This window comes from Channa argus, chromosome 15 (assembly GCF_033026475.1).
Source record: "Channa argus isolate prfri chromosome 15, Channa argus male v1.0, whole genome shotgun sequence".
Classification (NCBI taxonomy): Eukaryota; Metazoa; Chordata; class Actinopteri; order Anabantiformes; family Channidae; genus Channa; species Channa argus.
The window spans coordinates 5,953,198-5,967,726 of NC_090211.1; the positions used below are offsets into that span (position 1 = coordinate 5,953,198).

The 14,529-nt window shown below is 40.2% G+C and overlaps 1 protein-coding gene across 5 annotated transcripts in view; it reads left to right on the forward strand.

The window, feature by feature from the left end:
* The window catches only part of gas7a (growth arrest-specific 7a), a 37,420-nt gene that overhangs the window by 7,056 nt on the left and 15,835 nt on the right, over window positions 1-14,529 (forward strand). For 3 of the 5 annotated variants that reach the window (XM_067477751.1, XM_067477752.1, XM_067477750.1), the window contains exons 3-5: window positions 5,525-5,602; window positions 8,878-8,960; window positions 10,801-10,863. In XM_067477751.1, coding sequence (XP_067333852.1) covers window positions 5,525-5,602; window positions 8,878-8,960; window positions 10,801-10,863 — 224 coding nt within the window. Of the gene's footprint in view, window positions 1-5,524; window positions 5,603-8,877; window positions 8,961-9,425; window positions 9,650-10,041; window positions 10,188-10,281; window positions 10,864-14,529 lie in introns of those variants that run through there. The other 2 variants (XM_067477749.1, XM_067477753.1) reach the window with 2 other exon arrangements.

Here is a 14,529-nt window from a genome sequence, read left to right on the forward strand (position 1 = left end):
TGTTTTCTATTGGTGAAAGGTCTGGACTGCAAGCAGGCCAGTTCAGCACCTGGAGTCTTCTCCTGCGACGCCATACTTTTGTGATGGATGCAGTATTTGGTTTAGCATTGTCTTGCTGAAATATGCAAGAATGTCCCTGAAAGAAACAACGTCTGGATGGGAGCATTTGTTGCTAAATCCTTTATGTACTGTAGTCCACAGGACACGGAGTTCATGGTTTAAAAAGAAATTTCTAATTTGATTCATCTGACCACAGAACAGTTTTCCATTTTGCCTCAGGCCATTTTAAACGAGCTTTGGCCCAGAGAACACAGTGGTGTTTCTGGATCGTGTTCACATATGGCTTCTTCTTTTTGCATGATACAGCTTTAACTTACATTTGTGGATTTCACAGCAAACTGTGACAGTGATGTTTCTGAACCCATGCAGTGATGTCCAGTAGAGAATCATGCCTGTTTTTAATCCAGTGTCATCCGAGGGCCCGAAGATTTAGTGCATCCAGTTTTGACCTTAGGTCTTTTTCCTTGCACACAGAGATTCCTCCTGATTCTCTGAATCTTTTGATTTTATTAAATACTGTAGATGGTGGGATCTTCAAAAGTCTTCAAAATTTTCCACTGAGGAACAATCCATTTGTATTTTGATTTGCTGAAAATACTTTTCCAACCTTTTGTTGCCCCTGTTCCAACTTTTTTGAGATGTGTTGCTGCCGTCAAATTCAAAGTGAGATAATATTTATGAGTGGTTTTCTGTCTCCGTATGTCTCTCTTTGTAGGCCCCTAGATAGACTGGAGACCTGTCCAGCTTGTACCCTGTCTCTCACTCAATGACAGCTTGGATGGGCTGTAGCCCCAAGATGTTTATTTCTCTTTGAGTAGGAGTATTGATGATATCAGTAAAAGCAACCATAAAATAGGTTGCATTACAACAATTTCTGGCAAAATCCATAATAGTAAATTCTATACATTCAGGGAACAAAGAATATGAAAATAAAATCAAAATTTTGTGTATTACTAATGTAAAGTACAAAAATAAAAATCTTGAAATCTATACTAGCACCATCCATTTAAATCCATACCAGCACTATCTTCTTTTTTTCCAGTACAATGCAGAAATTCTATTCAGCTTATATAATGTACACAGAGTAAAACACAGTTTTGTGACTAAAATTTTATTATTATTGACCAAATTGTTGAATTATTAAAAGGTTTTCAACATTTTGACAGTTGTGTTTAGTTAGTCACATATGTGGTTAAGATTCGAGAAAGGTTTTGGTAAGACTTATTAGAGAAAAATGTAAGTATATGAAATTTAATTTCACACTAAAGAGATTTATTAATGATTGACTTATTTTTTCTCAAAAAAGTTGCTTATTAACATATTAAAGATTTGCTAGAAGAAAATGTCTTTTCAGCTTGGTTGCATATACAGTTATTTTTATGAAACAAGGTTAAACAGAAAATTTGTCATTTGTTTGGTTATTTTAGATGTCATGGCTTTCAGTGATCTAAGCCTTAACACTGAACTTTAAGCCTCATTATCATTCCTCCCCATCATCTGGTTTCAGCACTCCATTCATGTGGAGACAGGCCTGCAGATTCGATCCACTTTAATCTGATTATCTTAAACGTGTGGCACTTCAGACCGAGGGGCAGAGCCAGTATGTCAGCACTGAGCTCTGTGGATTCAGAGGTGGAGGGATGTTACAGTTGTTTGTCTTCTGCTCTAATTTGCTTTTACCTAACAAGAGACTGAGGAGTTACATTCATACAGAGGCAGATGACCTTTTGAAAACATCTGCCTCTGACTATATGCATATATGTGTGTGTGTGTGAGTTTAACACCTCATTTGGGAAGAAATCCAGGGGATAGGACTGGCTCCCACAGGACAGACTGGCTGCATCAACAACAGCTCTGGCAGTGATTGCACTTTGACTCACAGTGCACACACACACACACACACACACAGACTCACACACAGAGCAGAAAAAAAAATCTATTTTTACATTCAGAAGCCATATGCTACTGCAGCCACTTTTTTGTTGTGTTACAGTTTGTTGTTTCATATGGCACTTCAAAAAGCTTCCACTGAGACTGTGTGTGTGTGTGTGTGTGTTGTGATAGAGATGCCACACTGAGTTACAATGCGCATTAAAAAAGCCTCTCGTTGTCGTCAGTCTGCATCATTTAAGGGAGGAGGTGCAAAAATGAGGATGAGTTGAAATCTTTTTACTTGAGCCCTTTGAGTTACAAATATAACAGCAGTGTTAAGAATGATGAGAACACATTCTTAACAGGAGCTAGGGCTTAAAAACAGTGATTGTGTATTATAATGCTTGTTATAATATTTACCATAGTAATGATTTTACATAAGTATATTGCTGTGAGTGACGATGTACAGTACAGACTCCTTATAGTGTACCTGCCTGCTTTACAATGTTTTTTTCTACAAACACTAATTTTATACAAATGTCTGTTCTCTCTTTAGTTTTTCAGTATACTGGTATTCAAGATTTTGAAATGAGTCTGACAGCAGCAGCTTGTGTACATGGCTTCTGTGACTCTCATTTGAAAACAATGAGTCAAGAACATTATATAATAGAAATTTCATGCTCATACTACAAATACTCCACATAGACTAAAGTAGATGATCTGATTACATTTTGGTATTTTGTGCGTTGTAATATTTTTTTTTAATTTCAAGTTGTTCAGTTTTGGTATTTTGCAAGCAGGAGTAACATACATTTTGACTTAGAAAGTCTGTCTTTAGCACTCGATTCCAAGCCCACTGGTGCTTATCGAAGATGGAAATTATTATTAAACAGATCACAAATACAGTATCTCAGTCACGTTTTTTTTTTTATCCAGGTGTGGATATCTGGACGTTAAATAATGTCAACTGGACTTGTTTGATGTTAATTGGAGACATTTTACTATTTATTCCAAGTAGCTCCTTCAGACTGAGGAAAGTTGTCTATGGGGCCACGTTATATCCTCTGACGTCGTCCTTCGTACTGTGATGGCTACAACCTCAGCCACACCCTAAGTTTGTACATTGGATGATGTGATGGGTATGTGAAGCAGCAGGATGGGATTTAATTAAAATAGTGTGTTTGTTCATGGTAATGAAACATGTCATGTAGCTGAATAATTTGTTTTTGAAGTTATACAGCTAACACTTACTGTTTTTCTCATGCACAAGATTACACACACTATAGCTGTATGTTTACTAATACTATTAGTTAAGTGCAGTTACTACTAACGTATTTTCAATGAATCCTGATTTTCTGCATTCCTTCTGATACATGCTCACTTGTATTCTGTTTAAAGAAACAGGTTGATTACACTTCATCCACAGCTATTACAGCGTAAAGGACTTGCCGCTCTACTAAGTGGAATGATCTGTGGTTAACTGTGCTAAAACAGGGGCTGGCATGAAGGAAATAAGAAAAGTCACAATAAAAGTCCATGTTGCATACGTTCATTACACAAACAAAATACATCTCTCTTGAAAAATGAAAATGGTCAGACTTGGTCATTGTGCAATTTCCTGTAATCTTGTTCTAGTAAATATAAATATGTAAAATTTCAAAGTTGGGTATATGGGTGTATTTTTTAAATTATCCTGGACAGGACTTGGAACTTCACTCTCTCACCTCTGGGGATTTTCTGCATCACTTCATCTAACCCACTCCAAAATTTCCCCCTTCTCTTCCAACTCACATCCTACCTGTGGGGCACAACCACTAATAACACTGAACATCACACCTTGAATTTCCAGCTTCTGACTGGTCAGCCTGTATTTTCACCTCTAGATTGTTCCTCACAAACTCTTCTTTTAGGGTAACTCCTCCATTTCTCTTCCTATCTGAGCCATGGTAAAACAACCTGCTCCTAAGCTTCGAACCTTGCTACCTTTCCTCCTGGTCTCCTGGACACACAGTACACCTTCCTTCTGTCAATCAACTCTCTAGCCTTCCCTGTCATAGTCTCAACATTATAAAGTCCCCACTGTCACTCCTACACTTGTGGCTTTCGTCTTCTCTCTCTGCCCAAGAACACACCATCTTCCTCTACTTCTTTGACCAACAGTAGTCATTTACATTTTACATTTACATTTTGTCATTTAGCACACGCTTTTATCCAAAGCGACTTACAAGTGAGGTACAAGGCACCAAAAAATCTAAGTCAAGGAGAAAACATCAAAGCAAAGTCCTATCAGAAAAGTGTTCACAGTTCACAAGATGCAAGTGCAAGAAAGAGCAGTACGGATTTTATTGTATTTTTTTTTTTAGATTTAAGTGCATTAGAACATGCAGAAGAGTAAAATTTCCACCGGTACCCTCTAGGTCAACACCAGTGGCGGTCGTTGTTAACCCCAGCCTGGACCAATGTGATATGGAAGTCAGATGCAGTGTGGAAGTCATGATTCCCATGTTTATTTTGGCATGTGTTTAACGTCTGATCTCCTTCCTGACACAACCCTCTGCATTTATCCAGACTTAGGACTGGCACAAGAAGACAATGGCTTGTGCCCCCCTTCTTGAAAGGCTAAAAATTGTTTGAAAATGTTTCAACCTTTACTTCAAAGTCACTTTACACCAATTGGCCATCAGAATAAAACCATATGATGAGATATGGTACCCTAATGGCACCAAAACAACTCTAACCCTTTAAGACATGGACTCGACGCAAACCATTCCTGAACATTGTGGACAAGAAGCCCAGTTGACATGATTCAATCTTCGGACTACAGAAGCTTTGTTAAAACATTGTCTCCACATATTACACTGCTTTTTTGCAGCAGCCACCTTGGGCTTTGCTTACAGTGGCACCAAAATGGTGGCCAGTTTCAAACTTTTTTAAACCTTCTTTAAACACTCAAAAATGCAAGAATAAAACTGTGCGAACATAACATAGTTATAGTTAGGCACAAAGACATCCGGTTGAGGTAAAGTAAGGTAAGCATTAAATAGTAAATGCCAATGATTACATGTTAAAATATCATAATTTTGCTTCATCTGACTGATTCTTCACATAAGTCACGTTACATGACTTGTTACAACGAAGCTGTTCTTTCACACTGGACTCTTGTCTCCTAAGGAAAAGTCTTGTGCTTTGTTGATCCAGCACATCATCTTCAAGAAGTGACTGTCCTCTTGCTGCCTATTATATCCCACTCACTGACAAGCACCTTTCTGATGAGATAATTAATAGTATTCAGGTCACCTGTCAGTGGTTTAAATGATGTTGCTCATTGGTGTATAAAGCAGCAATGCAAATAATGTACTGTTGTTGTGTGTAATATCCACATTAACAGGTGACTCTTAAGGGTTTACTGTATGTAGATGTATTAAATATACAAAAGTTTCTAGTTTGGGTGGGCATGGTACAACTTTTATGCAAAGTGCAGATAAAAGAAAAACAAACGTCAGATTTTGCTGTGAAGAAACTTATGTTCTGTGAAAATGTACCACATTGTGTTTGTCCGCTGTCCTCCTTCCTGTTGTTTGTATCGTTCCAGAAAAAACATGGCGACGTCCCTTGTTGTCAGCTGAGGCCCCACAGGGACCGTTGGCACGACAAAACACCTCACCATATGGTAAAACTGAGTCTTTACAGTATCTTCTCCAATGTCCCTTTTTTGACACAGTTTCTAAAAAAGTGCTACAGATCGAAAACACAGCAGCAACAGACAAGGCAAAAGACAAGCGAAAACACTGAAATGCAGGTGAAAATTACAGGAAAAAAAGATTTTAAAGGTTAAGAATGATGTAGAGTAATCGTAAATTGCTGCAGATAAAGAGCTAATAACTATAATTTGTTTATTCACTGGCTAAATTGTAAGCTTTCCAAATAGATTGTTTCCATTTGATGCTACAGGTCATGAATTAATGTTTCAAAATTTTTCCAGACAGAGAGATTAGGCCTTTTGGCAATCATTCATCATCAGCAGCAGCAATCTGCTTATTATACTAAGGCTTCCTTGAGCTCAGTATGACACAATACAGTTTCACAAGTAATCACTGTTTTTGCAGGAGGTGTAGTAACATTTTTACAACAGGTTTTGCAACCTTTTGTTTTGACAAATCCCATGTACTAGATGTTTCTGCTTTGCCCTACATCATCTTGAACCGTAGTTAGTGCCACTGTAGGAAATCCAATATTTTCTTAATGAGTGGCTTATTCGCTTTCATCGCTGCCAGCATCCTCACTAACGACATCTTAGTAGATAGCAGATGGTTTTCTTCTTTCTGCTGGCATGTGGCCTAAACACAGTTAGAGGAAGAGCGAGCGGGGAGACAGTCAGCTGCAGGGGAGTTTGTCAACATTCAAGCAGACATGTGTGATCCTCCTTAGTGAGAGAAAAGTTTAATGGAGGCCAGGTTTAGATCTGGGCTGCTGCTGTTCAACCTCTTGACAGGAAATAGGGGATTTGACCGACGGGGCCAGAGAGGAAGAAATTTTAATGCAGCATCCGAAGGAGTACATGAGATAAAACTGCTGTTATTACAATGATTGTACTGCAGTCATCTTTGGCAAAATAAATGCTTCTATATTCTTTTTGTTTGCAAAAAGCAGGAAGGGAGCTGTATGTTGTTTTTATATTCTGCTGAAGTAAAAACATTTTCATGTTCAAACCTTAAACGGTCAATCCACATCACATAAACAAATTCATTCTCATTTACCCCCCCGTGAAATTTAGCCATTAGAATGGGTCGAATTTTATGTGCTAGGGTTTTTTGGCATTTTAACATGTTTGTTACATCATAATTCATCTAAATGCAATTTGGAACAGCAGTGAGTGTTACTGGAAACGGGGGTAGTTTCTTTGGTAGCATTTCTGTTGCCTGCTGAAGGGCTGTGCTACGAGCTGACAAAGAGTATTATTAAGATATTTCTGTGCAGTTTGACAACTTTTCTTTGCCTGCTACATAGACAAAGAGGAACATCTGTGGCATGGCAGCTGCAGTACTGTATAACTAGATTTGTTCAGCCACTGTACTGCAGTGCACTGTGTTTTGACAGGGCTCACAACTCTGTACACAGTCAGTGGAGTTGGGCTATAAGCTGGGAGAAAATAGACTCAGAGTGGAACAGTATGCTTTGGCCTGCTTCTCATCTCTGCTCCATTCTAGTGGAACAAGTCAAATTATTCACTACAAGCATAGCACAGCTGTATTTCCAACCATACTGATAGTGGCTGAGTTTCATTGTGGTTTAGGATTTAACAGTAATGAATAATCAGTTTAAGCTACAGTGTGAAGATTTTTTAAGTAGAAAAAATGCTCCAAAACTTCTGGTTGTAAAAGGTTCCTGAGACCCCTCCTGAGGCTTGCCCTTCTAACCAATCAGAGAAAGCTAATGTCAGGGTTGGGAGCTCATTGTTGTCAATCAACACAATTCAGTCTGCTCACCTCTTATCAAGGTATGAGACAATGCTAATGTGCAGGCTTTCTGGCTTCACATCAAGATGTGTTTCCCTTTAAATTAACCAGTTCTTCTAGGATTTGGGGCACCTTTTGTCTGATTTCCTTTTTTGAAACATTGTGATGAATGTTGCAATGTTTTTATAATGTTTTAAATGGCAAGGTTGTTCAGAATTTACAAGGGATTAGTTGAATTAATTATTAGAATCTCTATTCTATGTCTTTGTGGTGTGTTCAAATGCTACTTGTCAGCCCAGACAAGTAATAATGCAGCAGTTGGTCATTGTCGCTGTCAGCTTCATGTGTCATGGACCTAAACGAAAACACATCTCAATGGACAGAATTTAACACAACACCGGCAAAAATGGGCAACAAAAGAGATTCTCAAAGAAGAAGAATAAAAGCTAACAACATTCACTTCAGACAAAGATTTGAATAAATCGTCACAACTTTAGGCATGTGGATAGAGTTGAAAATGAGACAAATTAGTCATTATTTCTGCTTGATTGGTGCTTTTTGTAGCATTTTCTATTACCACTAATACCTGAAGGGCTGGTCAAAGTGTAGCTTGATTCCCAAAGGTGCCATTTTGTAGCTTTAATCTGTTGCAAAAATCATCACTAGCTGTAGCCCTTTTTCTGCTGATACAAAGAATTACACTCTGCTTCTCTTAAGGCTAGAGGGTTTGCTCCGTTTAGTTTTCTTTGTGTTCCCTGGGGGGAATTTTGCCTACCTTTAGTACACACACTTACGTACAAGAAGCATGTTTACGTGGAGTGACAGCATAAACATAAAGTATGTTTAGCTGTAAAGTTCTACCAGTCATTAAAAGAGCTCCACGAAGTTGCTAGGTTTATTTAAGCCGCTATTTTCCGTTTCTGTTTTTGGAGTTACCTCTGTTTACTGCAGGTGACCTGGTCCTGCAACAACCAGTGTACAGAGCTTTGATATGTGGCCTCCGGGGGTCACAATCTCACGAGACTCACCTTCAGCTGCAGTAATCTGATATGTGGTTATTGGACAGCTCATAAATTACAGGCCAGGATGAACCAATAAAGCCGTGACTGATCACAGAGCTGTTCCACGTTCATTAATGACATTCGTATGGATCTGGGAAGAGGGAGTACACTCCACATTATATGTAATAAGAAAAATATTCAATACCAAGAGGAACTAAACTAATTACTCATAGTGTCCATGAAGGTTTTAGAGATAGAGGAGACAAATAAGAATCTGTCTACTCGAAGGAGACAAACCATTCTTGACACCCCAATAACAGGATGTCACATATTAAAACCCCAGTAGAATTGGACCTTTTCTGTATTAGCCAAGTTTAGTTTTGATTGCTTGCTCCTCATCTGCTCATTATTATCAGGTTATTCCACAGGTAAGAATGCAGCTGTCGCTTCCATCAACAATGTGTGACTTATTATCTGTTTGTCCTCAGACACTGGTGGCCAAAGCAGCAAAAAGACCAGACAGGCAGCAACCGCTGATGTTGCTCTGAGGAAACCTACCACAAACAAACAGGTATGGCCTGTGCTAAAAGCAACTATGTAGCTGTACAGTCAGCTCTGTCTGCACACAGGGTTTTAGACATTGCTATCAGGCGTGAAGACTGAGGTATGAAGTTCGTGAGATGGAGGTGCTAAAACAAAAGTGTTGGCTTGTCAATTTGTCAATCAACATATTGGTCTTTCAAATTAAATGGCAAAATATGCAGTTTTTCAACTGCAGGGAAAATAAAATTAATCTGAACCATTTGATTAGGTTTGGCAACACTTTAGTATTGGTAGGGACATGTCCCTTCTGTCCATATCCAAATCTACTGCCATGCAAAAACATCAAAGCCACAAAATTCACAAATTGACACTGTACTTCCATGAAATAAAGCTGCCATGCACTGTTCACTGAAGGCAGGGCCGTGCCTGTAGCTCCAATGAACCCAAGCCAACATCGATCACTTGCCAACCCACGTGACTAATTGCGAGTCAGATGAGGGCATACCGTGTCATGATCACACAGGAGAGTGTAGATGGACAGTTGGGCCATATGGAAAGCTGAGATTTGGACTCCATGTGTCAGAGTTTGTCAGCTTTGGAAAAGGAGGCCAGCCAAGACAGTCAAAGCTCACGCGCTGGGAGTGCTGGAGTTACGGATCACAAAAACTTGGACTGTGGCGGTCAGAGCTGCCCGCCGCCATGTTCTGCACAGCAAAGGTGAGAATATGAGTGGATCGTGGGTTTGCTCTAGCTGTGGTGGTGCTGTCAGACCAGCGAAATTGGATGTTTTGAAAAGGTGTGAGTGATCACGTGTGCCATTGTAGCTGCCTCATTCTGCACACAGCTGGTGTTTAATGACTCGGGTGAAACGCTTTCATGAGAAAGATGATAATGATATAGCTGCAGCCATCTTGCATTCATAACAGTAACCAACAGTATCTGATTAAATATAAATATGTTAGTTTTCCTTAACGTACAGTACCTGCATTTGTCTCCTTGGCACACCTTGTTAACCCCTTCCCACATTTATTCTAACACATAAACACACAGAGGCTGCATCTCATTGGCTGACTGGTTTCCCTCCTGTTCTCTCCTCTCCACCTCCCCAGCTTCCCCTGCGATCGTAATTAGGCTCTTAAAGATCATCATCAAACCATTCCCATCAAACCAGCCTCCACTGCCACATCCTCCAATATTGCTTTTCCCTGCCCCTCGCTATCAGGCTCTCTGGGGAGCGAGCAGCGGCGAGGATCATGTAAATAAATCTCCCTCCCTCTCCTTCTCCTCCCCCTCTGATTCCCTCTGTCTTTTTGGTTCTTTATGCCTTTTTCCCCTTCACATCTTTGCCTTTACGCTGAAGCATCTCCGTTAATGAGCTGGCTCAGTGAAGCGGTCTGTCTTTCTCTCTCTGTGTGGTCACCTTTGGGTGATGGGTGGAGGTGATGTGGTGGAGGGTGAGCGAAACTGGGAAACATGATGGGGACCACAGTCCCTCACAGGCAGCATCCATCTCCTCACAGCCTTCAACCTTAAATCTCGTGTGACAACAGCTTAACCAGAGGGTAGACTTCGTCACGCTTCCCTACCACCCCTCCTCCTCCTCCTCCTCACCCCTTCCAACACTACCTTCCTGCAACGCGACTACTCTCCACTCACTCTGTAGCTTGTGTGACTGGAGGCAGACTCTGTGCGTGGAGGGAAAGAGAGAGAGACAGAGAGAGAGACAGAGAGAGAGAAAGAGAGTGAGGAGAGAGATAGAGTGAGGCTTTCCCAGAATAGAGAAGCAGGAGGAGGTGAGAGGGATGATGATGGAAGCCAGCTTTGATACTGAGGAGAGTTTTGACGATCCCTCCTGTCTCGCCCCACAGCCGCCCGGCTCGGTTTCACCGGCCAAGAGGCAGATCAAGGAGATCAAGGAGACCAAGATCACTGTGAGTACCCAGAAACTTAATCTACCTTTTGTTTCTCTTTTGCATCACCTTCCATCTGCTACTGTCCCTTCACTTCCATCCTCTGATTGTGTGCAAAGCTCAAAATAAGTTCAGACCTCATCTGCTTTTGTCTGTCTTCTGTCTGTTGAGATTGTCTGTAATTCATTATGGGTCCTCGTGGGGTATAATGGGCTTCCCTGCATATTGGAAACCACATTAGTTTGACTCAAGAAAAAGCTGCACAGGAGTGTTGAACTTATTAACCTCACATTGACTGGTCTCAGTCTATGATATTAATTTGATGACTATCAAATTGTATGCTCTTCAGATGCCTAAATGTTATTTAAGTAATTAGAAAAGTAGCCTGCAGACTGATGGTATTTTTGGAATTGCACAATGTTCTGTCTGCCAGATAAAGAAGTGGTATCTTTGTAGTCTTTGTGTCATCCAGTTTTTTCTCAGTGTGGTGCTGTATTCCCCTTTTTTCTTCCTCAAAGGGCTCAATATGTAATTTACAGGGCAGTGCAGGTCACATAGCAGTGCTTTGTGTCATCTAACAGCATTTAGAGCATTCTTCTGCTGTTAGAAGAATTTAGGCTGCCAACTCCTTGGTGTCAGTCTGTGCTGAGGAGAGATTAAATGTGTTTTTCACCAGGATACATTCAGTCAGATATACAGGATCTTTGTTTCAAGTTGGCCAGACAGTAGCTGTGGTTATATAATCTCTTAGTCCATAATGATGACTGTTGGAAAAGGAGGGGTGAGGCAAACGTGTAGTGGTGATGATGAAGGGAGACAGAGGTGTTTTTTGTGTTTCGCAAGGGGCTGCTTTTGCGCTCGGTGGGCTCGCTGACCTGCTGCAGCCACGGGAGCCGTCAGTCTGGCTATTGTGACAAACCCCACCAGAGCTTGCAAGAGATGCAGCAAGTCCAGTTTCCATGGTGACAAAAGCAATAGCACTGATTAATGGGTGTTGAAATGGAAAACACTGGCATAAGAGAGACGTGGTGGGTGCAGGGTGGTGGGTGAGCCATTCAGATATTCAGGGAAGACATATGGCTTGAAAAAAGAGATGATTTTCTTCCTCGTTTGTTGCACTTCCTCGTCGTTTTAAAGGGTTTCACCGCTCATAGTGATGTGGATCTTCATGTAGAGCTGAGGCATGAGAGTAGTGTGTGTGTGTTTGCGCATGCGTGTGTGTGTGTGTTTCTGTGTTTTAAGACAATTTATTATGCGCACAGAAATTTTGATCCCTGAAAAAACTAAGCAGAAACATGTTATTTCTGTTCCAGCAAATGAAAAAAACACAAGTGATTATGACTGAATCTGTGGATGGATGACGTAAGTCCACAAAGGTGTTTTATCTTTGCCTTGATGCACCTCACATTACACAACCCCTCCATAGTTGTCATGGAGATGCACACATCCATGACCGTCGGCAAAACGGACACTTGCTGGACATTGAGGCTTTACACACAGATCAGAATTAAGCTTCCGCTCAGTAACCTTGTTTTCACCTTTATTAAGAGTGTGGATAAATTAATCTGTTTCAGACTGTTATGTTCTCCATCTTATCAAACATTCAGTCAGTTTGACTTGTTGCTATGCTGTGTGTGTTCAGCGAAGGCACTCGGGGAACAGCGTCTTGTTACTAAGTGTTATCTGGCTTTGATGGTGGGACTCAGGCGGGGAATTTTGATTGGTCAGTGCAGAAGACAAGGTATGGATGAGGAAAGAAGAAGCAGTAGAGAGGAAGTGTGAGATTGCTTTGTTATGAAAAGGTGTGTGATTTGTGGAGGGAGGGGGGAGGAGGGTGGGAGGGGGGTCTTTACAGCAAAAGTAATTTGTCGCTTAGCAACAGTGGCAAAGCATCCTACAGTCTCATTCGTTGCTCAGAAATGGATGTTAGAGAGACAGTGTGAGCATTTCAGTTGTCTGTTCAACTGCCAAACCATTTTTTTCTGTCTCTCATGGGCCATTTGTTCTTTGACTGACTGTTATTCAGTATAGAAAAAAAAACAGCAACACAGCTAAATAAGAACAATAAAATGCTTAATAAAATCAACTTTAATCTGGAAAAACAACCCTCACATAAGTGCATACTTATGAATCCTGAGTGAGGAAAGAATGTCCCAATTCACTCTACTAATCTGTTCTTTTGTATGCTGCTCGCAGCTCTGTTCTCTGCTGTATTCAAACATTTAAGGATGCAATATGGCAGCACACCCTGCCAAGTTCAACATTCCCACATCCCCACAATGGCCTCAGATCCCTGAGATGGATTTATTACATGCTGTGTCGTGAAGGTAATTAATATTAATATTTTATTCCTACCTCTCTAAGCAGTCATAAAGGACAAGTAAGTTACCCGGACAGGCTTCCTGCAGATAAATGGTCCAATTTTCTCTTGAATGTGAGGGGCAGATAAACAACAGTCATGATAGATGAGGCGTCAGTGTAATGGAAAATCTGGTACCCATGACAATCAGTATGATCTCTGAGGCTGAAAATGAACAAAGTAACTGGTCAGCACACAAAGTAAATCACACCGCTGCTCCTTTCGATTTGCAAACTGTTCCTGTGACTTAATTTGTTTTGGTTTTTTTTGCATTTTTACTGCTTGTGTTTGAATTACTCTCGGCCCTGTAGGTATGCCTGTTTGCCAAATAGCCACATCACAACTTCCTCTGGATTTTAGTTATTATATAACAGAGACAAAAATATTGCTCATCTGTTTTTGAATTTGTTTAGTGAAAGCTTCTGCAATGAAGTGCTCCAGTGGCAGTGCAGAGAAAGAAGAGGTCAGCGTTGAGTGTTCTGTGGAACTTTTTCATGCCCAGCGTCTGTGATGCTGCAGGGAAGAGATTTATGCATAAATACAGCATCCATGAATCACGCAGTGAGGTTGTAACAAAGTAGAGAATCTTATTTTCTCCAATAATAATAAGAATAATATATATAATATATAATATAATATAATAATAAATAAACAATTTCAAATGTTATCACTGCATTAATTGATCTATTTAGTGATTAATTTAGCCCTTCTTCCCCTCGTTGTGTGCTCAGTAGGCCATTATCATTGACTTTCAGGACCTTTGTCCTGGTTATATTAAAAAAAAAAACATTACTTTCAGCTCAGGTTGAATGGCTTAACTATTTTTATCAGCCTCAACATATAAAACTGTAGGCAGCCAAGAGATCTGACAAGCTCATTGTATCCCCTCCACCAAACAAGAGAAACACCACCATCTGCTTCCTGCTCCTCTGTCTTCTGGAAGTGCCAGTTACTGCATCAATGCTGCTTTCAAATCTGACATTAAAAGCTCATATTTCCACAGATAGGAAGTAAGAACACTAATGCTAATGGGCTTATAAACAACATTTCTTTTTACATTCATCAAACCTTTTTGTAAGCCTCCTTGAGGTCTAAACTAAAACTTTAGAACGAGTAACATGTGCTTCAGTTATAATCTGTCATTCATTATTTGACTTTTTATGTCATTTTCCATTTAATTATGCAAATATTGTTTTCATTGAAAAGACACTGAGCAATTCTGCACACAGTAGCTGTTTTCTGGTTAACACGCGTGTCTTATTTATAGCAAATGATGTATTCAAGTTGGGAGAGACCAGCGACACAATTAAAGAGAGTGAATATTGGAT